Here is a 24407-nt window from a genome sequence, read left to right as displayed (position 1 = left end):
GAATCAAAAGTCTGACTGCTGCTGCCTAACCCCATCGGTCACATGACGTAGTAATACCTTGTGGTTTCACGGGGTGAGTTCAGAGCTAATATCCAGCTGTTTGACTGACAGCCAATAGAAATCATTTCACACGTCTGCGTTTTTTAAATAACGATGCAGCGATTGGGCAGGGAAAAAAACAAACCAAATGAAAATCCCAAAATCCAGGCCTGCTGCCGAATATAAAAGAGTCTGAAGTCACTGCTGACTGGACTCAGGACCAATCAAACAGATCCACTCCACTTGCTTTTAGTAAATACATTAGTCTTTGGTCAATATACTCCTCCTCTGTTTATACATATATTCATACACACACAAATATGCATGTACATACACACTTATAAACGTGTAATTAACTGGATATTTGTGCACGTATGTGTTCACACTTTTTCATAAAGGACCTTTTGCACAAAACATCGAGTTCAAAATAAATAGTTAATCCGTAAAGGAAATATGAGTACCTCTTCATAATCATGTGGAAAAAAAAAAAAAAAACATCCCACAAAGGTCAAAATAAAAGAATAGCCTTATGTACAGCAATAATCTTCTTTGACACAGGCTAAAAGGCATTGTTTTCAAACAAACAGACTTTGCATCTTTCAAGAAGCCTGAGGGAGAGGCTAGACATGAGGGAAACACGTCCTTCAACCTGCACCTGAGCCACAACCACAACATCTTCCTCTCTTTCATTTTCTAAAGTCTTCAAAGGTTCGTTTCATTTGCCTGGGATTCAAGTGATGGCATTTCTGCTGTTCAGCCACTGCCTCCCACCGTGAGTCCTCACTCAGGGGTGTTCTCCGACCAGCCCCCGGGGGGGAGGAGGGAGGGAGGGAGGGAAGGAGGGAGGAACCTCCCAGAATCTGCTGCTGCGGCCGTGGCTGCTAACTGTTGGGTGGTCCGTCGTTCAGAAAGTAGGTCGTCATTTCCCCTTTACCTTTGACTTTGACGACGCCGCGACACTCGAGTACGTAGCCTTTGCCCGCGAGCACCCGGCAGAGGTCGGCGGTCACCTGTCAACACAGGAGGAGGAGAGTTCAGAGCAGAAGAAATGTAGATCCAAGTACCGTATTTTACAGACTATAAGTCGCCCCACCAACAAGCTAGAGTGCCCTTTAGTGGCGGTCAGTGTGAACATCCATCCATCCATTTTCATCCGCCTATCCGTTACCGGGTCCCAGGGGCAGCAGTCGCCACCCACATCACATTGCATTGTTTCAAAAAAAAATTTTTCAAAAAAAAAAAATTTTAGAAAAAAATTTTTTTTCCAAAAACTTTTCAAAAAATTTTTTTCAAAAATTTTAGAAACAATTTTTTTTTTGAAAAATGTTAAGAAAAAAAGATTTACCAAAAACAAAAAATTTTTTTTCAAAAATTTTAGAAACAATTTTTTTTTTGAAAAATGTTAAGAAAAAAAGATTTAAAAAAAATTTTTAGAAAAAATTTCCGTCCATCCATTTTCATCCGCTTATCCGTTACCGGGTCGCAGGGGCAGCAGTCTCCACCCACATCACATTGCACCGTACCAACCCCCCTAAACCTTCCTGCAGGTGGTGAGTCCACTGGAAGGTACCAACCACCCTAACAGAGATTTGAACTTGCCCAGGAGGTGAACCCTGGTTCCACACCAATGACAGAGACATTGCCTCTGACTTTGACTGAAACCATCCCCCCGTCTCACCTGTATGTGGTCCGGCAGACCCGTGCTGTCCATCCGACTGGCCACGTTGACCGTGTTTCCCCAGATGTCGTACTGAGGCTTCCGTGCCCCGATGACCCCCGCTACCACAGGCCCAATGTTCAGACCTGGGGGAGGAAGTCCACACTTTAATGACAACATCTCAAACACAGCGCTTCATCGTCTCCTCACGCTACTTCCATTACCGATCTTCATCTGAAAGTTGTTGAACGAATGCTCGTTGATGTACTTCATCTGCTCCCTCAGTCTCATGGCGTAATCGGCCAGCGCTGTGATATGGCTGCGACCCTCTTTGTCGTAGGTGGAATCGTTGAGACCTGAGGCCGCCATGTAGGTGGAACCGATGGTCTTGATCTTCTCCAGCTGCCTGTACTTCTCTTCGCTGATGATCTGAGGCCGGGAAGAGGCAAAGTGTAGTGAAACTGGATCTGATTCTGAATGTGGTCTACGACAGCAGTCTACTACAGTGGTCTACGACAGCTGTCTACCACAGTATAAATGTTGTGTTCAACTAAACGGACCCCGAGGTCAAGTATCTGCTGTGAGTAAAAGAAGCTCGTTGAAACACTGTACTGCAGCGAAACGATTCTATTTAAAGAAAATCTCTAACCCTAACCCTCTTCAACTTTACCTCATCGAAGTCAGCGATGATCTCGTTGAGCAGACGGAGACATTCCACTCCCTCGTTGTTGGCCTCCAACTCCACGTAGAACTCAGAGAAGTTGCTGATGGAGGCGAACATGACGGCCACGCACTCACAGGACTGGTAGTAGAGCTCGTCGTTACGCCGCTCACGAGCCAGGAAGTGAGCGGCCACGTCTTTAGGCAGGATGTTGTGGAGAAGTCGACGGTTGTAGGCTTGCAGCTCCTCCATCTCCTCCTTCTCCTCTGTGGCCTGAGAAGGAGAATAATGTTCAATACTGAGATTCAGGTCAAATATCGCCCCTCTGTGGTGTGATGTGGTATGTACCTGTAACTTCCACAGGAAGTCCAGGCGAGCAGTGGACTCCACCTGCTGGGCGTGCAGGTACAGTGCCAGGACAAAGACGGTGAGAATGACCGGGGTCATGACCCTCAGAGACACTTTGGTCACGACTAGTGGGCTGCAAGTGGACAGATTTATATTTTTAACTGAAAAAAATGATACATTATAATTTATTATCATGTTATTGCATTGATAAAGTTGAGCTGAAACACATTTCCCTTAAATTTATAATATTTTTTTTATTAAGAAAGGATGGAGGAAGAGAATGACTGTGATCTTACCACTGGATGGCGGTGTCATTAAAACTGGACCTAAAAATAAAAAAAATAAAATCTCTCTTTAGATCAAAGGAACATCATTTGTCCTCAACAATCTCCTCAGTCTGTAATCAGTAATCTACTCTAATATAAACTACTGTAAACGGACCACTGGTGGACCTTGGACTCCCTCTTGTGGTACAAACAGTGAGGTGCAGGTGTGTATAAATGAAGGGCTTAAAAAAAGTGATGGGTCTAAAGTGATACTCCCAGAATATTAACATAACAAGAGTCGGAGCCACTGAGCCAGGCAGCAGTGTGTGAAGGTGTGTGTGGTTCGAATTAGTACTGAATGGAATGGTCCCAGTTGTAGTCTAATAATAATACTAGTACTAATACTACTAATACTAATACAGTAATAATAATCAGTGGTACCAATAACAGTAGTACTGGGATACAAATATTTTCCAAGTATTCTGTATAAAGGATTTAACTGAAATGACTTACCAGTGAGTTCTAGTTTCGTTCAAATCACTGCAAATGAAACCAACAACTGACATTAGAAAAATGGAACATTCATCTGGAGACGGACACAGAAGCTGGGATTCTACTGTATTTTCCAGACCATAAGTCGCACCAGTGACCTCTAGTGGCTGTCAATGTGAATGCAAATTTATATATTTTAATATATAAATCGCACCTGAGTATAAGTCGCAAACATAGTCAAAGGAATGAAAAAATGTGCAACTCATAGTCCAGAAAATACGTTACATCATCATAAAAAAAACATTTAAAAAGTGCTGTAATCAGAGCCGTGGAAACATGAAGTTTTTCCCACAGTTTAACGTTGGACCAGAGAAACTGCTTCCGTCCGTGTCACTTACATGGCATTAGAGGTGACGAAGAGGTCGGCGTTGTCGAAAAGTGCTACTTGTGGCCACTCCACCAGCAGTAGAAAGATGAGCTGAATGAGCAGCATGAGGGCCAGCTTCCCGATGCTGCTGATCTGCAGGAACACCGAGCAGGCTAGCAGCGTCAGCAGCACGCTGTAGCTGAAATACTGACATCGGAGAGAGAGGAGGGGGCGTTCATCAACACAACACAGCTCCGCAGGGCACAGAACACAGATGTCACCGACGCAGAACCTGCAACCTACTTACCTCTGGGAAGGGGCAGGAGGGGCCGTGGCTGGGGCAGATCTCAAGACCGCCCTCTATGGACACATTCAAGCTGCGGATTAGACACGGCGTCACCAGAGCGGCTGAGGTGTTCAGATGCGACGCCACGCAGGCCGCCAGGCTCGTAGTGTCGCAGGAAAACTACAGTAGTACAACATACACACACGTACACGCTGCTTCAGTACTTCAGTATTTGTATTGTTTATGTACATTCAATTATTTCAGGTTTTTTACGTGTCTTTAACCACTGATCCCAGACCAGTAAAAGGCTCTGGTTTATTTGATACTGGTCTACACAGAAATAATAAAAAAAAAATAAAAATAAAAAATATCAAAATCAGAATCAGAATCCCAAAAAAATATTAATTCCCAGGGGGAAAATGTCAAACAAGAACAACTTTTAATTTTATTTTATGGACTATAAATTTCTCCGGAGTATAAGTAGCACCAGTGCCCTCTAGCGGTTGTCAGTGTGAAAATAACAAATATGTGAAATTATATATTTCAATATATAAGTTGTTGGGTGTTTTTTTTTTTAATAACAATAACATTGTACGTGTGTGCGGGTACTCATGATCGTAATTAATCACGATTAGTCATCACTTCCTCCTTAGTCATTAGCATCACGGTGATTACTTAAGCTCGACTGTCAAAATTCAGTCAAGCTTCTGGTAAATTAAACAATATTCTCATGTCCGAACCATGGTCCACTTCACCTGGTGCTGGGTGTTTTTTTTTTTTTTAATAACAATAACATTGTACGTGTGTGCGTTTGCGGTGCCTTACTGCTCTCGTACCATGTTAACAAAAGCAGAGATGAAGACGAGGACGATGGTGAACACCCCCACCAGAGTGCTGTTGGTGCGTGACTGGACGATCTTCTTCGACACGGTCTGCATCGGACCTGGGAAGACCTACAGGACAGCGGGGACAAATGGGTTGCAGCCCACGTGACACAGCGACTCGAGGAGAAGACGACGACCACGGTCTTACCTTAATGCAGGAGTAAATGGCACAGATGAACAGGATGTTGGCCAGGATGAAGAAGATGGTGACGTAGATTCCCAGCATGACTGGAGTGCTGCAGTGAAAAGGAGTGAGTCGTCATGTGACTTAGTGACTCAATTCAGTTTCATCCATAGAGGTTGGTGTAAAAAAGTGACAACAATAAGGCGGGTAAAAAAATAAACAGTATTTTTATTTTTAGCTTTAACCTAACTGTACGAAAAGCTACATACACGTGCTACATATACAGTATATGTTTATATAAGTATATACTGTATGTACATATACTTTATAATTATAGAGTATGTGTGAATATATTAATACACATATATAAATAGATACACATATTTATGTATTCACACATACATATATGTATATGCAAATATATAAATATATAAATATATTTATATATTCATATATTCACACATATATATGTATATTTATATATGTGTATATGCAAATATATAAGTATAAATATATACTTATATTTATATACATACATATATACATACATATAAATATACATAAATATATGTAATATAATATATATAATATTTCATACATATGTGTATGAACTTTACCAGGATACTTGTGAAATGTCTGAATACTCACTGAGGAAAGACGACGATCTGTATGAAGGAAATGAAGCAGAATACCAGCAGAGTGCAAGCGACGTAGCCTCCAAAACGATCGTCCACCTTCTTGGAATACTATCACAGGAATAACAAAGGGAAGAGGAGGAGTTTTAGGAGGAGCTGGACCAAAAGGAAAGCTTCTGTGAGGAAGTCGCTCATGGACTTTTACTAGAACCTTCTTCTCCAGGCTGGGGGTCTGGAACGTGAGCAGGAACTTCTTGACGTGATCTTTCCTCAGCTGGTCAATGCTACGAGCATCGATGGCTCGACCGAGAAATTCGTCCACCTCGTCCTCTGGATTTAAGGCCTCTTGAACACAACGGCTGTGAAGACCAGGAGAAGATGAAGTCAGAAGCAGGTTCTCCTCATGTTTTTTTACAAACTCTAAGAGTGAGTACTCACTTGTCTTTACTGGACGTCTCATCAATCCCCTGGACAAGAAAGAATCAAGACGTTAACAACGGGTCTACAGGTTCTTCCAGGTTCTTCCAGGTTGGAAGAGTCTGTTGATCATGAGTCTCACCATCTGCCTGAAGACTTTGGAGTCTTTGGTCCTGGAGAAGGTCCTGTCAGGGACCCAGCGTGCCACGAGCCCCTCGTTAGAGTTAGTTCTCGTCCTCTGCATCTTGGCCATCATGGCCTTCTCCTCCTTCTGCTCCCAGGGACAAATATTCAGGCGGTTATTTTCATCACGACATCATGGGAATTTTCATCTATTTCTGAACCTTGACCAAACAGCTTTGGGGTTTGTTTTTTTTTTTTTTACTGACCCGCTTCTGGCTGCATCCAAGGACCAGGAAGGTCTCAATGCTGTTCTCCTTGAGATAGGCGTTCCTCTCACCCCCAAAACCAGGCTCCACTTCGTAGTCGCCGTTAAGATACTGCAGTGTGGCCTTTGTGATGTGGATCCGTCTGCAGAGGAGAAAAAAAAAACAGAACAAAAAATAAATAAGGTAATCTACGACGCTAACATCACATGCAGCTTTTCTGTCCGTCTTGCATAACAGATCCTGCCCCCTTGTGGTAGAAAAGGGAAATTTACTTCTTTCTTCTTTCTCTCACCCTGCTTTGCCTCCTGCCTCCATGTGATTGGCCAGCGTGACATCGTTTGACCACACATCAAACTGCCATTTCCTGAGTCCCAGCACGCCGCAGTGCACGCGCCCACTGTGAATGCCCACACGCATGTTGACGTTGACCCCTGTGACCTCACGCACCAACCTGTAAACAAACATGAGGATCGTTGTCATCAGGCGGACAGAGGTTTGAAAACTCTCCAGAACAAACGTCACGTGTACTCACGAGATGGCCTCTATCATGTCCACACCCATCTCCACGCAGCAGTGGGCGTGGTCAGCCCGGGGTTCAGGCAGGCCCGAAACACAATAGTAACAATCCCCCAAAATCTTAATACGTAAACAGTGGTTTTCCTTGAAAACAGAGAAGAAGAAAAAAACACAAATGAACTGACAGGCCACACAGGGGCGGACAAAGTGCCAAACATGGCCCAGGGCCTCGGGGGCCCCCGGTCTGTTCACACTGACACGTGACCTTTATTTAAGCCTAAACAAAATTTTATCCAAAACCAAATGAGGTCTGGTCTTTACGACAAACTTCAACTGTTTTTCAACACGATGGCCGTGAGTTCTTACTGAGGCCAGCTTGTCAAACCGGGCGAAGAGTTCATTGAGCGTCATGACCAGCTCCTGAGCCGTGCACTGAGACGCCAGACTGGTGAAGCCCTCGATGTCTGCAAACAGAATACTGTGGACGGAAGAGAGAGAGAGAGAGAAAAAAAGAAGGTAAAGTAAAAGATTTTACAACCTTCCTCAGGAGGAAGTGAGCAACAGTGTTTCAGAAGTGTTTCCTGTGATTCGCTGACAGAGAATGGACGACATTTTCATGCCATAAAAAAAAAGTTTGTTGTGTAAACAGTTCATTGAACCAGCGAGTGTTCACGTCATCTGCAGGAAAACTCCGACTCCTGTCTGATCGCTGCGTCAGATTAGCCCCAGATTTTTACATTTACGTCTGCGGAGATTCAGTCTCCGAGTTTCACTGTCGGCTGATGTGTTTGACCTCGATGTCTCCTTGTAGGGTAGATCTGAATGTGTGTGTGTGTGTGTGTGTGTGTGTCCTTGTGTCACGTTTGCCCAGTGCTGTAATTGAAAGTGTGCTGCAGCTCTCCATCTTTGGGGATTATCTGATCTTGGCTGCTGATGATTAAGTATTCCCTCACTAATGCTAATTAGCCAACCCTCTGCTGTACTGCACGAATACACACAAATATATGTGGGTGTCTTTTTTTTTTTTTTATGGTTTGTTTGTTATTTTGTTTGTCTGCAGGAACCAGAACGAAACCTACCAGAAAAATATATTTTAGTTTCCATATAAACAATATAAAATATATTTAAATTACAGTATTTAAGTTTTTTTTTACATAATTATCAGTAGGACAAATGTAAATAATTTAGAAAAATATAATTAATTTGGATGTAAAGCTGGTTAAAACTCAGGTTAAAGTGACTGTTGTCAGCTGATCAGTCAGTGGGCGTGGTCAGTGGGCGTGGTCAGCCCAGGATCCAATCAGAATGACTGTGGAGAGTATTTGTCCCTGATGTTTGTGCAGCTCACTTTTTCACATTGTTTGTCCAATTATAAAACAACTCAAATATTTGCGAGGATGTAGGTGGAAGGTGATCACGAGCAGCAGATGTCGAACGACGCTGTGACTCATGGGATTGAGTTCATAATGACTAACAACGAGAACAAAAAAAAAAGAAACTTTAACGGAGTTTACTTCAGTGGATTGTATTTTCAATTTCACTGAAATTGAAAATACCAGTGAAAGACCAGTGAAGCAAAATAAAATGTAATGTTATGAGGTTTTTAAATTTTAAGTTGCAAAGTAAGTTTTAAAATTACAATAAAGAAAATTCAGCACGAGGAGAAAATATAAATAAATAAATAGATATATTAATAATAGATATATAGAATATAGAATATAGAATATAAATGGAATGAAATGACTATCACAGATAAAATGCTGCTTAAAAAAATGGAATGAAATGAACCCTGTGTTCTGTGTTTGAGGTGATAAATATCTTGACATGATCACAGTCGTGAGGCCCAGTGTCCTGGCTGACCTGACATTGTCATGTTTCTGGATATAGATCTTATGAAACATCATGTCTTCCTTCTTGGCATTGATGTCAGCCTTCATCTCCATGGCAACATGCCTTGGTAACACTGACAGCAACAGACGTTCCTGAAAAAGACAGGAGGGGGGAAAAAAGGAAGAAAAATTGAAAGGTGTCAATGTCTGTTCAAGATTCATTTGAATTTATTTTATTGATATTTTATATATTTATTTTATTTCTGGGAATCAACGCAAAGTCCTAAAAAGAACAAAAAAAACAAAAAACATCTGTGTGTGTGTGTGTTCCTGGTTGAGCTATTCTCGTGAGGACAGTTTTGGACAGTTCTCCATCCTGACCTGTAGGTGCTGGTTATTTATTTACACATTCATGCAGACACTTACTGCCACCTACAGCCACATTTTGACTGTGTGTGTGCTCCTGGTTTAACTTACTTGTGGGGACATTTTGCAGGTCCCTACAAACTGAGAGGGAATTTTGAGGTTCAACATTTGTTTCTGAGTTTGAATGAATATTATCAGTTAATATAACTGTAATTTCACAGCTTGGATTGGATGAAGTATAATTATATATCTATATAGATTTATCAAGAGTTGCAGAAGAATGAATACATAGACAAACACAAGCGCATGTGTTTGAGACCCAAGACGGGAATCAAACCAGCAATCGTCAAACCACTGGCTGCCTCACAGACATTTGTAATGATCAAACTTAGGATAAGGTCAAAGAAATGTGCTGACAAAACACAAAAACAAGTGTGTGTGTGTGACATTACCTGTTGTTGATTCTCCCTCTGCAGGTGCAGTCTGGCCTGTATGTAGCCCCTGGTCTCCTGGAAGGCCTGTCTCTGGGAGACCTCTGCAGGGTAGTGGGTACAGATCCCAATGATGTTGGTGCAGAGGAAGATCAGGACGTTAGCGCTCACCTGAAACACAGGAGGGGGGGTGGTCAACACAGAGATTCCTGCAGGAACGGGCTCTTATTCGTCTGAGCAGGAAGTGCTGTTAGAATTGTACATTATTCTGGTGACTTCCTTCCAGGTTCATAACGCATCCCACTTGTATATTTTACAGGAAGACCAGGAGGAAACGGGCTTTATTTGTGTCTAATCTATACTTTCAGAAGACGTGCACGGACACACTTCCTCTGACAGGAAACGACTGACCACGGACCAACTGATAACTGTTAGGCTGCATCACTTCATCCTGTCCAAAAAAAAACCCTCCAGTGTACAGTGTTTTTCCCAAGTGGGATGAGTTATAGAACTGTGTGGACGAGCGTCACACCTGGTCTTTGAAGTCTCCAGGCCGCCTTTGCTTTGAAAATTTGGAAAGGATGTAGAAACCTGTGAGGCCAAAAGTTGGAAAATAACAACAAAGCCTCAAGGAAAGGAAAGTCTTCCTGGAAACGTGTGAAATTCTTATTTTCATGAAAGGACATGTGGTCGGGATTGTTTTGGGAACAAAGTAATAAAAAAACGGTCAAATGTGTTTGGACGTTGGTCTTCAAGAAAAATGATGAAACTTCAATTTCAATTTGAAAACTTTAAGTCTTAGGGTGTGATTCTCCTGGCCGCCTCCAGGGGGCAGTCCGTGGCAGCAGCTCTGTTGGTAACACAAGAATTTCCCAAGAATAGAATCAATAATGTTTAAATTATTTTAACTAAAGAAAACCTGAAAAATCCCACTGGAGCAGTTCTTCTTCACTGACCTTTCCACGAGCCACGCCCCTCAGTTTTATCTTTACCCCGTGACAAAATACTGAACTTTTTTTTCTTTCACTGCCATCGTGGGCATGCTCCACATATTTTCTTTTTTTCCCATCGCTGCCATCGTGGACACGCTCCACATCAGTGACATCACAAACAATGAAATCCTATCAGGATGAGGGACCAAAAGATGGCGACCTTGAACTTTTGGCGCTCCCTCACCGAGCGAGACACCTGCTCACGTTACGGCGTTCCGACCGGCTTCAGGACGTCGGTCCAGGAGCTGAACTCTGACGACACAGCACTAATGCAGGTGCAGTGTACTGTACTTCAAAGACAGTGAGTACAGTGAAGTACGGTGTACTCTTCGTGTACTCTTACTCCAGTGTGGTGGAGCGAGGACCAAAGTCTGAACAACAGAACCTGGAGCTGCTGATTGTCGTCACCTCCTCCATGTTGTTGTGGCGAAAACTCAGGGTCGAGTACAGCATCAGCCCAGCGTTGATATGTTTGGTGCTCTGCCAATCACAGCCGGGCTGATAATAACAGCAAGACAAGACCACCCCCTCACCCCCTTCCCCCCCCAGCCCTCTTGACCTCCAGCTCTAATGTGATATCACTTGAATATACAGCACGGTGGAAAGAAAATAAATGGATGTGACCAAACAGAGAACAGAGACAGATTTTAAATCTAGAAATTGTTATTTTTTCCCCAAAGGGCAGTCGAGAGGGCGAAGAGTTTACGATTATTTTGCTGATATTATGAACTGCTGTTAATATTGAATTATATTCATATGTTATACAATTATAATTATGTGATATTATTGTTATTACTAATACGGTGTATTGATATTATTATTGATGCTATATCATATATATCATATATGTACATATACTGTATTTATATATATGTATATCTATATACATACATATATATAAATACATGTAGTCCAGGTTTCCTCACTCTCTCCCTGGTGGTTGTTTTGATGCTCTCTCTACCCCAGTCTAGTCTATCCTACTTCCTGTCTCTCTCTCTCTCTCTTTCTCTCTCGTTCTCTCTCTTTTCCACTGGCTGTTGGAAACACGTGTTTGCAATTGGGTCGAAATCAAGTCACACCACAGGGTGGCACAGAACACCACCGTCTGCCACTGAGGTTTTGGGTCCAATCGGTTCTACTCGCACTTGAGGTCGTCAGATTTCACAGATTTGGTGCCAGTTACCCACGGGGACGGAGAAATGTGCTGGGAATTAATAAATAATAAATCAATCTTGCAAAACCAAACTGCAGCTTTAGGGATGAGATGATTGACAGATGATTGACAGATGATGGAGGGAAAGTAAAAAACAAAAATAGTAAAGAGTCAAAAGCAGAATGAAGTTTAAAAAAAAAAAAAAAAGACCACAGAAGAAGAACCAGAGGAGGCGGAGTCTAATTGTGAGTGGAGCGGGGCAGACAGATAAAGACCACAGTGACATTAGGCAGATGGCTCACAGCTCAGCTCTGTTTACATTACTGTTCAAGCAGAAATAGCCACGAGACAAAAGTGAAACCTGAAGACTGTGTGTCTGCAGGTGAACGTCTGCTGTCCGTCCGTCCGTCCGTCTTCCTGTCTGTCTGATGGTTCTGTCTTTATTGTTGTTGTGTGTTTTGTTTTTTTCACTCGGAGCTCGGCCGCTCCAGGAATTTAACAGTCGACTTTCTGGTGTGACACACTCTCCGTGTCTGGGCCTCACAGGATCAAACTAATTGCTTTTGTCAAGAGGCTAAGGGCTAGTAGGTTTACTGAGTACACAGGCAGCTCCTGTGTTTGAACAACAGCTCTGCTCTGCTCTGCTCTGCTCTGCCTGCTACCTGTGCACACTGTCACGCTGCCACACGGTGGACGGAAACCACCACTGCCCAGGTCACCTGTACCCACGGGCGTCAAACTCCAATCCACAGCAGACCAACAACAACAACAACAACAACAACAACAACAACAACAACAACAACAACAACAACAACAACAAAACTAAACTAAATACTGTGATATAACATAGCACATACTCCACTAATACTACAAACCCTAACCCATACACAGGGCCATCATACTGGTGGGTCAACTGTAGTACACATTTGATATGATCTCGCGGGCCAAATATAATTACACCGCGGGCCAGATTTGGCCCCCGGGCCTGATTTTGACACATGTGGTCCTCGTGAACAATACTGCAGTACTTTACTGTAGCTTCTGTATCCAGTGACTAGTATTAGCTATGGCAGTACAGTCAAGCTGAATGTTTAGCCTCACGCTCCTGTGTGCTGACGGACATTTTTCAAATGAGCTTTACCATTTGACCTGCCCTGTCAGTCTTTATGCTGACTGTGAGAGGGGAGCGGCAGCAGATGTCACAGTCAAACACGTGAAGTCTGTACACTAAAGCTTCTGTCAACTTTCATTTGATGCCAGATCCTTTTTTTTTTCTTGTCAGATGAATTGTGCTCAAATCTGCAGCAGAATACTCAGTTCCTTTTAAAATCAAAACAGGTCTTCCAGGTGCTGGGACACACAGTTTGTAAACACCCTTTTAAGGTCCATTCCCATTCATTATTAATTTTTAATAATCACACCTATTGAGATAGATAGTGCGAATGCATCATGCACAACTTTATTTTCGTAATCTGAGTGGTGATTTTAACAGTTCTTGGAAAAAGAAAATTCTTAGGTTTCATTGACCTTCACTTGTGCAGACGCTCCGACCGATGGGAGTCCAAATTTTTTTCTAATGGAACTTGGAATGGACAGGTATCAGTGTAGCGGCAGCGAACTCTGTTTGTAATACTGGTAAAATCATCGTCATCACGTCACCTTTTATTTATGGCTTTAAAAATTGAAAACAAACGCAGTTCTTTTTGTAGCAACACACACACACGCCTCGCTCTGAAATACAAAATAAATAAAAAAAATGTTAATGATGAAATTCAAAACAATAAAATAAAACGGCAAATTAAGATTTTTCGTACGGCAAGCGGAACCATATGTTTACAACTCCGTCACACCAGCTTTAATTAGTTCACACACACACACCTTTTCATCAGTTCCATCCAGCACCCCACTCCACTCCACCCCACTCCACGACACTCAGCTGACGCCCAGCGCTCACAGGAAGGTTAGCATGTGATTGAGAGAGCTGCAGAGAACCACAGACCAGTGGGACAGACACTATTCACGGCCTATTGTCAACGCATCACTTCATCTATTCACTCTGACCAGCAGGGGTCGATATGGAGGGGAACTATTTATGTGTCAACACTGGTGTGATTCATGGTGTCATTTACTCTCTTTATTTACTTACACAGATAAAAAAAAAACAAGACAAAAAAAAGTTAAAATAATGACACACTTTGAAGCAGGTGAAAACAAAAGAGTGAATCACCAGGACTGCAGTAAAATGTGTAATAAAAAAATGTACCAGTAGGCAGGCAGGTGAGTGACACAGGAGCCAGTAAATGAGTCACTCTAGTCTGATAAATAACTCACTGACTACAGGTGTCCCTCAGGGTCATATCCCGAGGCCCATTTGAGTCACCAGTACCTTCATTTTGGCCACACAGATGAGGATCAAACTAAAGTTCTCTAAATGCAACAAACCAATTATTTATTTTTTTAAAATGCAGATTATTTCCAGGCGTATCTATTAGTATTTAACATGTTAAAATCCCTGGTCTAATTTAAATGTAAACATGAGCTCAGTTTTGACAAAGTCACTCATCTCCTTCCCTCTCTCTCTCTCCCTCTCCCCCTCTCTCCCCCCTCTGACGGTTCTACTTCATGTTGGCCTCAGACTCACACCCAGGAAGGCTGTGAATTACCAGAGATGGCAGCGCAGCCTTCGTTTAGCAGCTATCACCCACATTCTACAGCCTCCCTCCAAAGCCCCGCGCTCCAACACCCAGGTTCAGACGGCTTTAAGTGAAGCTGAGGAGACAGGTGGGGGTGAGGGGGTGAGGGGGTGGGTGCAGGATAATCATAGCTTTGTCTAACAGGACAATTATACTGACATACCACGAATGGAACATATTGTATTTGTGACTTGTTTTTAACTCACCTGCAGTAAAAAAAAATAAAAAAAATACTGATCTAAATAAAGTAAAGTTAAAAAGCTCAAAGTTCAAAGGTCCATAATGTGACGTAATAAATCTGTCTTGTTTTTTAATGTCTTTTTTCCCAAATGTAAGTAATTTTTTTTTCCCCGGTTCAGTGTGAACTCTGTGACATTTCTCATCCTCAGCCATTTTAATTAAGCACTGGAATGTTCACCAATTATCAGGGAATGTAAGTCGGCGTTATCACCTTGTGAAACAAGTTTTTCATCACCTCGATATAATGACATGTTGTTGTAGTAAATTAACGCTCAATATGTAAGAACGGGTATTTACCTCGGGCGGTTCGATAGCGATGGCTGACGTCCAATTAACACGCGTGTCGCAGTGAAACATTTACAGGTACAGTTTCACACTTTGCCTTTTATTTTCTTACTACAGACACCAAGTGGTCACTGCAGTGATTGGTCAGCTAATCAACAGGGCTGGGTATTGGCGAGAATCTGGCGATACGATACGTATCACGATACAATTCATATCACAATATAGGGGCAAGGGTACAATATATTGCGATATAGTGTGATATTGAGGTGTTTCCCCCCCAGTGTGTCTGTAGTCCCAGTGTGATCCTAGTCTGAGACTCTGTTCCATCTGAACATCAGTTCCTAACACTGGAACAGAGGGATCTACATTTGGAATCACTAGAGAAGAAAGAAAAGAACAAGAACATGAACCAACACCAGGAATATTGGACTGGGAGTTGGGGAGAAAAAAATCAAACTCCTCTGACAGAGGAGATTAATACGGGATCATGACATTAAATATCGTGATATTTCAATGTATTGATTTTTTTTTTACTCCTCTACAAATCAATTAACTTTTTCCCACGTTTACGCCGTTCTGAACAGATCTGGAGCTGCTTTACAAATTTGACAAAACATTTCCTGCTGGCAAGAAATAAATCATTAAGCTGCACTGCCCTCAAAGTCTACACAGAGGGAGCTGCTAAATTTATAAGACCTGCTCTCCAGAGAGAGAGAGAGAGAGGGAGAGAGGGAGGGAGGGAGGGAGCAGTGACTGATGGGATATTGTTTTTGATACTGGGCCAACTGGAGTACAGGAGGAACATCTGGAAATCTTTAGGACACCCACGTTAGAGATCAGGCTCACACACGAAACCCAATAACAGGGCTGGACAAAACACAAAACACAGTCCCTCCAGTAGGGGTCCCTCTTGTCTTCACCTGTGAGCTGCACATATTTACATCATTATACATATATCCATGACACATGTTCCTGTCACATACAGCAGTGACCTCCTGGTAAAGCTATACTTGAGGGGACATTTTGCAGGACCTCGCTGAGTGAGAGGGTTTTTTACTGAGGTTGAAGATTTAGTTTGGAGTCGGGATTAAAATCAGGAATTAGATTAGAGTTAGGGTCAGGATTAAGACCGGTCATCCAGTCGTAACAGTTCATGTTATGGTTGGGGAATGCATTATGTCAAAGTGCTCACAAAGCACATAAACCTGTGTGTGTGTGTGTGTGTGTGTGTGTGTGTTATGCCACCCAGCTGCTGTGTTTGTGTACTCAGCCTGAGCCTTATGTCTGCACACTGTTTGAAACACACTTATCTGAAATGACCAGAGCAGATAAAGAGTGCAGCTCCACCTGTTCTCACTGCTCAGCACAGATAATCGAACAGAATATCTTTTTTTTTTTAAAAAACCTCCAAACATGCACAGTCACCGTGGCCGACCACAGATAAACCTTCTGTCACGTATGTTCACGGTGACGTCTGGACCGTAGGAACTCGGACGCTGTAGCTACGGCTTCTCAGATGGGAGAAGAAAAAAAAAGAAAACGCAGAAATCAATTTTGACCTGATTTTTTTTTCTCTTCCAGCTACAGTTACCAAACTGAAGTGGGTCTCTGCTCGAGTTGTATTTGTTTCCATAGCAACCACTGAGCACAGTGTTGAGGAGAGAGACATAGCAACGTTTTGTTTTTTTTGTTTTCTTCATTTTTTTTTTATTTCCCTCATTTTTCCCAAAGTGATGAACTGATCTGGGATCAGTCCTCCTGACAGACGTGGCCGATGTACAACAACACCGTGAACCGCTGTATGACTGTAGGGATTATTGGGAGTGTGAAATCTCTTTTCATCGCCTCAGTGACGCTGCTACTTTCACCCAACGTGGAGGCAGAGCAGACGGAATGAATTTCACTTTAACATTTAAGCGGTTGGCCCCTAGTGGTCAACGGCCAGAACTGACCCGTAGCCAAAGTACAAGAGTAGGACAAATCTAGAACGCTCTGATGAGTAAAATATTTATTTTAAAAATCACATGATTAATACTGAGAATTAATCGCAATTAGTTGTGAGTATGAATCATGATTAATCACGATTGTTACCACAGGGCTCCATAGCTCAGGGGTTAGAGCACTGGTCTTGTAAACCAGGGGTCGTGAGTTCAAATCTCACTGGGGCCTTAAACTTCTGGAAGGTTAAAAATGTAGAAGTCATGTTTTTTTTGTGTGCTGTGTCACAATAACAAGTCGTTCACTTTCATTTTCAAATTCATGATTAGTCAAGATCAAGATCAACCATCAGTCTACGGTCGTGAACAATCCATCTGGACCAGGAGGAGGACTGAGACTCACTGATGGTTTGAAGAACGTTCTAGTAAAACAATGGCACGTCAACAGAAGAAAAGAAAGACCAGTATCACACCAGTATGACACCAGTAACCCAGCAGTCAAATCTGACTTGATAGGCCTCCCTCTCTCTCCCTCCCCCTCTCTCTCTCACTCCAGGCAGCAGCAGGTGCACATGTGACAGGTATCCTCGTTAAAATGCTGCTACTGCGTTAAACACACAAATTATTTATGGAGAGAGCAGTGGAGAAGGAGCGTGTGGTGAGAATATCAGATTTTCACCTCCTCGTCGCCTCCTCTCCTCACACAGGCCCGTCTCATTCTATAGCCGTAGCCGGGCACCGACGGCTGCCACTACCTGACACTTCCTCCGCTCACACACACGGTGACTTCTCCACGTGGATCGTCAGGCAACGGAGGTGGAATTCTGCTCATGTGATCGATACTTCCTACTGAGATGTATTTAGTGTTTGTTAAAAGCTATTACCACCAGCATACATGTGTGCATATACATATTAATATATGTATGTTTATACATGTATATATATATATTAAAAACAAATATATATATACATATATGTAAATATATTTACATACATATATACACATATATAAAAAACAAATATATACAAATATGCATATGTATACACATAAAATACAATACAAATATATATATATATACATATATGTAAATATATACATACATATATACAAATATATATTGATACATATATACATATGCACACCCAGACATATATATAAACATACACATATATATAGACATATATATATATATACACATAAAATACAATACAAATATATATATATATATATTGTTGCTCTACTACCAACTAAAAACACTGTATTATTTTCACACTGAGTTAAAGAGTCTTTGTTTTAACGAAGCTCCTCGAGCCTCAAATCACCTGAGTCTAGTCTGGTTACAGAGATGGTAATCTGGTATACGTTTCACACTTTTTATTTTCCCACACCAGGGCAGCATCAGCTGATCACTGCAGCAGCAGCAGCAGCAGCAGCAGCAGCAGCAGCATCTCTTTATCTGTCAGATTCATAATTACTGTCCAACCAAACTGTTAGAAAAACCAGCCTGTGTTTTAAGCCACTTCTCATCACAATCATAACAGTACACAGTTATTCGGGTGTTTCCCTAGGTTACCGTCCACTTCCTGTCATGATCTATGATTTGTGATGATAACACACGAAAAAATTAAAAAGTTCAAGTTTTTAAAACTTTTTTTTTCTCTTCATATCAAACAAACCGTCTGATATCACGAAGGTTTTTTTTAACGAAGGTTTCCTCGTTCTTTAACGACCAGATTAACATTAACTCCTGCCTGAAGTTGTTAATATCGTTACAGTACACATTAATAATTCGCACTGGGACTTTGACATGTAATTAATTAATTAATTTCCATGTATATTTAACCACACCTTTCACAGTTTCCTTATCTCTGGCACACTGGCAACACTGATGCACACAACCCAGCCCAGTAGGTGGCAGTATGGCAGCTAAAGGTGGGTTTTTTTTTTGTTTTTTTGCTTTCACTAATGGGTAATAGCGCCCCCTGTTGCAGTTCTTTGATGGTAAAGAAACTGAGGCTAAATTAATTTTGTTATAATTTTTTTTTTACCAGATAATAGATTATATATTTATAGGGATCCTACCACCTTTACACTCACGTGTGTGTGTGAATTCAGTGCGTTGGTTTAACCTTGGTTCAGATTTGCATGTTTTGATGGAAACAAAAACACAGATCTCTCACACACACACACACACACGCACCAAGAATATGCAAAATCCACAGCGTTACAAACAAGACAATCTGTTTGGAAATTCAGCAATCCCACATGCTCCACGCCTCCGACGGCACACACACACACACACACACACAACCACTCCCAGCATGCAATGCGAAAGAATGAAGGATGGAGGAGAAAAGAGAGCGAGAGTGTGGACCAGTGAGCGTACGCAGCGTTGAGCGGGACAAACAAACGCGCTGGTTGCGTTGACGTAGGCTGTGATAAGACTGTTCCATGTGACGCAACCGTCGGTGTGAAACCCCACAGGCTGGGTATTTTTAGGACCCAGGCTTTAACCTCTCACATCCACACAACAACGCTGGTCATTGTTGGACGCCGTAGAACAAACAGAGACGGAGAGGAGACCAAAGACTAAGAACAGACATAAGTGTGTGTGTGTGTGTGTGTGATCGGCCTTCAGGACGTGACACGTACAAATCACACAACTACGGTTGTTATTTGTCCGGACTGGAGGTTCGGCGTAGCGATGATGGTGGTATTCTGAGACTCTCAGGATCGTTGGAGCCACCACGCTCCTCCACCGTAATAACAGCTACAGTGTCTCCACAGCTATTCTAACAAACATTCAAGGGCAGAGGCGTCAGCCAGAACAAAGCATTGGATGGCATGTGTATGTGGGTGTGAGAGTTTGAGGGGAGGGGGGAGAGGGGGAGGTGGAGGGAGGGAGGGAGGGCGTCTGGGTGGATCACACACAACTGTGTACTGAACGTCGGGCTAATTGATTTCAGCTGAGGAGCCTGAGAATAAGTGACACTGGCAGACGGATCAAAAGGATAAACATACTGACAGTCAGTTAGTGTCGCTATTGAATACAACGCTCCTGACGTTAGCTACAACATTCCTAGTACAGACGCCAGAGCTAATATTAGCTACAACAATGATGGTACAGCCGCCAGAGCTAACATTAGCTACAACAACGGTGGTGCAGACGCCAGAGTTAACATTAGCTACAACAGTGCTAGTCCAGATACCAGAGCTAATATTAGCTACAACGAAATACAAATGTATTTATATATATATGTCCATGTGCAATTAGACTCCTGACATGTAGCTCAGCCTGCTTACAGCTCTATTGCGCAATACTTCAATTATTGTCATTATCGATGGTTCACTAATAATGGGCCGGACCAACCAGTTTTAACCAGTTCCAAATGTGATTCTGAGAAAGCAGAAGAGAAGGCAGCAGCTGTCGACCAAGAAGAAACCTAAGAAGAAAAAAAATACTACAAATATATGAAAAATATATGAAAGAAGACGCTACAGCTGCCTTGATATAAAACATCAGTCCATAACTTATTAACAGTGTCTGGTCACTCAATGTTTTAAGTTTTAAGAAATAAAGAATTCCACAAAAACACTGCGACACAGATGAGCACTACGACTACGTAGCACATTCAAGTTTGACACTGGACCAATCACAAATTTCAAGTTAGATTTGATCCTTCTGACATGACTAATATTTACGTTTGTCAAATTAAAATTCTTACTCCCAGGGTAGGTCTAATCCAGAGGAATCAACGCTCACAAAAAAATATTTTTCTGTAAATCACTGGGTCAGTGTCATTCTGCCCAAATGTGTCCTGATCAGCAATAATAGTTTACTTTTTTTAATAATCGCCTACATTCAGGTAGCCATAAAAAAATAAGGGGCGCTGCTCGTTTACATCACAGCTCATGTAATCAGTAATCATCAACTGGAAACTCACAAAGGGTTAATGAGTTACTAGAGAAAAAGGAAATGCTCCGACGCGAGCATGAGGCCGTGATTGATGATGCAGTTTTACTGTGTCACACTGCACACAGACGACCTTAGGAATACACAGCATCGCTGGGCCGCGGCTATCTCATGACATCCATTCACCAAATGATGGCAAACAATGCTGCAGCCTGTGATGGATTGTCCTCTGGTACAACACGCGTGAAAGTACGCGGTTCCCACGAATCCTGAAACAAGACCTCTGCTTGGTTTTCAACAAAAAAAAAATTAATAATAATAAAAAAAAGTTGTTCTGAGACTGAGGACGGAGCGGCTGTGAGGACGCTCTCCGCTCCCGTCCCACACGTACGTCCTCACTCTTTTTGTTTTTATTTTATTTCAACAGTCTTCTCATTCTAACTTTTTTTTTTTTTACCTGAAGCCGATTCTGTAAAAGCAGCTTTCGCAGCCAACATGATGTGCCGACCAGCACCCCCCCACCCCACCAACTCCCCCCCCCTTCGGCCATGTTGGTCCATCACCCCACCCTTGAGGAAAAGTACAAAGCGTCCCTTGTGTGAGAGCACAGAGACCTGAGTGATACTGCTTTATATCATGGTATTCTCCCACTGTCAAACAACAACAACAACACACACACACACACACACACACACAGAGGAGGCAGTCGGGCCAAAGGCGGCTCACGTAGCCCACTGACCTTCAGCGAGCCCCTTGGTCCTTGGCATTGCACACACACGCACACGCACACGCACACCCAGAGCCACAATAAGCGCCGTGATAAATATACATTTAAAGTAAGGCAGACAAACAAGTCCAAACCCAAATGACTTTTAGTACCGTTTTCTGACAATCAACTCATGGTGGTTTTGGTGATTTGACCATGGAACAAAAAAAAAACAAAGATTGAGGAAACAGGAAGTTGACAGGAAGTCAAATAATATGCATAATATGTGGCCTTTAAATGAAACCGAGAGATGGTGACCTAGTTCATACAGTCTGTGCACGGCACTAACAACGTTAGCAAGAAGCTAACTCTGTTTGACCTGTCTGACAGGAACTACGTTTGGAGGAGACATTAGACTCAGGCTCCACACTGAACTCTGAGTGACAGTCTGTGACGGAGTTACATAATATCAGTTATTACATAACAGGTAATGACAACATGACATCAGCACAGGTAACACACAGGTAACACACAGGTAACACACAGGTAACACACAGGTAACACACAGGTAACACACAGGTAACACACAGGTAACACACAGGTAACACACAGGTAACACACAGGTAACACACAGGTAACACACAGGTAACACACAGGTCAAAGTGTGTAGCCGTGGTGTTAGCTGCTGGTTCTGTCACCCATCAACAGTTTGAATTCACCTAAATATAAGGAAAGTGTGCGAAAAAAAAATTGAGACTGGGTTTCTTTATTTTGGTGTATTATGGTAATCTTATATCTAACTACTGTAGGGGAAGGGGATGGTTTTCACAGTGCAGACTACAACTACTAATACACTTTGAAAATGTTTGAAAAACATCTTGCTGTATTTGTCGATAAGAAATGAGAAACTAAAATGTGAAAATATCAGCAGGACAGAAGACCACGTGAGAAAATCTAAAGGCGTCCTCACCTGTTTCCAGAGGAACTCGTCTTCCTGGTTGATCTGCCACGTGGTGACCACGTGGATGACGGACAGCACGGCTCCACTCAGCACCGCCGCCCTCATCCTCACGGGCAGCAGCGTGTAGATGATGTAGATGAAGAACACGGACCACCATATGCCCTCGGAGGCGCTCCTCGGCGCCACCATAATCACTCCAAACACCTGCACCGACACCAGGACCCCGATCACCAGGTAGCTGACCATCCACATGTAGTCCTGGTGGAAGCCGTTGCGGTTGCAGATCACCATGAGAGCCAGGAACAGGGCCATGGCCACGGAGAGCGCCGAGGAGTAGGCCACGTGAGGAGCAGCGTGGACACAGTGGAAGGTCAGCATGATGCCGCACACCAACACCAGCACCCCCATGAGCATCGTGAGGGAGCTCTGGTTCAGCCGAAAGAAGTAACGCTGGTACAGGCGCTCCAGTTTCCGGGACTGGAATTTTTTGGACTGGAAAACCCGTACCACCCTCAGCCAGCAGTCTGCAGCCGTTACCACCCCTGCTCCGCCGTTGGGACCCTCGTTGGCTACGTCCCCGCTCCCTCCTTTGCACCCGCCTTTCCTCCCCTTCAGCTCGCCGTCCTCGAAGCCCAGAGCGACCGACTTCAGGCCGACGCCTTCCCCAGAAGTTCCTCCTCTTTTGCCGTAGTGATCCTCCTGCCAACCACAACGCACGCCAAAGTTGCCTCCGCCGCCCACGGCCCCTGCCACCCCTCCACGGTGGTGCTGATGGAGGGGGGCTCCACAGGGGGGCTCCATAGCATCTGGATCCCGCAGGCAGCTCATGTAACGCGGGTTGCAGAGAGATGAGCCTCCCTTCCGTTTGGACTTCTTGCCATTTCGCTCCCCCCAGGCGGTCTTTCGGTCATCTACTCTGGCAACTAGGAAACCACTGAACCAGGACATTCTGTGGAAGCAGACAAACTGTCAGCTGAGAAGAAGAAGGCCACGCACCGACGTCAGCTGACATCAGCTCTGGACTCAGGTCTGTGGAAAGACTCAGTGTTATTTATGAGTCCGTCTCCTCTCCGCTGCTCCTACCTGTTGGGGTTCTGGTACATGTCCCAGACCTTTTCCTTGCAGCCGGTTCACACATTTATTCTCCTGAAGTAAGTGTTGAAGACGTGAGGCGGGCTGTGGAGAGGCCACACAGTAGCACTGCAGGGCGGCAGTGACTGGCTGGGTCAAGACGGTCGCCGGTCTCCTCACAGCTCCAGATGTTTGAGCCAGAGTTAATGAGAAGAGTCTTCAGCTCCTGGCCTTCGTCCACCACCTCTGCTGGGTCTGGGAGAGAAGGACACAGAGAACAGTTTAGGAACAAAACAAAACAAAAAAACCACAGCAGTGCCCTGCTGCTGTGACAACTTCTTAACACTAGTGGGACCAGTTTAGGTGATATGAGACAAATCACTGAAGAATAAAAAAGTTGACCGTGTGGTAATAAGAGGGGGAGTTAGAAACCTCTCAGACAGATTTAAAAACATTTTCTCCGTCTCCTCCTTGTTTCAGTCTGCTCTCTTCTTCACTGGTGTTTACATCAGAGAACGTCTTTGGAAAAGAAAAGAAAAATAAAAAAAAAAAATCGAAATTTCTCGATCAATTCCTAAATCTTATCTATTGAACGAAAATAGTTCAAATTACCACGACATCATCACGTCACCGTACCTTGTAGTCTGCTTCATCTATTGGCTGTTGAAACATAACGGTCATGGCTAAACTAGAGGCGCAGTTCAAGATCATTAGTCCAGCGCCCCCTGTCTTTAAAGCTATGTATTAT

At 43.1% G+C, this 24407-nt stretch overlaps 1 protein-coding gene and 1 non-coding gene across 2 annotated transcripts; one reads left to right on the top strand and one right to left on the bottom strand.

The window, feature by feature from the left end:
* Positions 1 to 311: 311 nt before the first annotated feature.
* Positions 312 to 23914, bottom strand: LOC103385410 (adenylate cyclase type 6). The gene is made up of 23 exons (XM_017036064.2): positions 23672 to 23914; positions 22598 to 23537; positions 9729 to 9878; positions 8942 to 9063; positions 7448 to 7559; positions 7098 to 7225; positions 6858 to 7016; positions 6566 to 6707; positions 6319 to 6447; positions 6198 to 6226; positions 5971 to 6118; positions 5773 to 5870; positions 5149 to 5236; positions 4953 to 5069; positions 4138 to 4296; positions 3862 to 4037; positions 3485 to 3511; positions 3002 to 3031; positions 2706 to 2838; positions 2367 to 2630; positions 1921 to 2125; positions 1718 to 1842; positions 312 to 1049 (listed from the first exon to the last, which is right to left on the bottom strand). The coding sequence occupies exons 1-23, from the start codon at positions 23689 to 23691 to the stop codon at positions 921 to 923; spliced, it is 3630 nt and encodes a 1209-aa protein (XP_016891553.1). The 5' UTR covers positions 23692 to 23914; the 3' UTR covers positions 312 to 920.
* trnat-ugu (transfer RNA threonine (anticodon UGU)) lies at positions 17167 to 17239 on the top strand. The gene has a single exon. It is a non-coding gene; the product is annotated as a tRNA-Thr (tRNA).
* Positions 23915 to 24407: the final 493 nt, after the last annotated feature.

The sequence above is a fragment of the Cynoglossus semilaevis genome, chromosome 10 (assembly GCF_000523025.1).
Source record: "Cynoglossus semilaevis isolate Cse_v1.0 chromosome 10, Cse_v1.0, whole genome shotgun sequence".
NCBI classification, from domain to species: domain Eukaryota; kingdom Metazoa; phylum Chordata; class Actinopteri; order Pleuronectiformes; family Cynoglossidae; genus Cynoglossus; species Cynoglossus semilaevis.
Note: the sequence above shows the minus strand (reverse complement) of the source record. Positions and strands in the feature narration are given on the sequence as shown.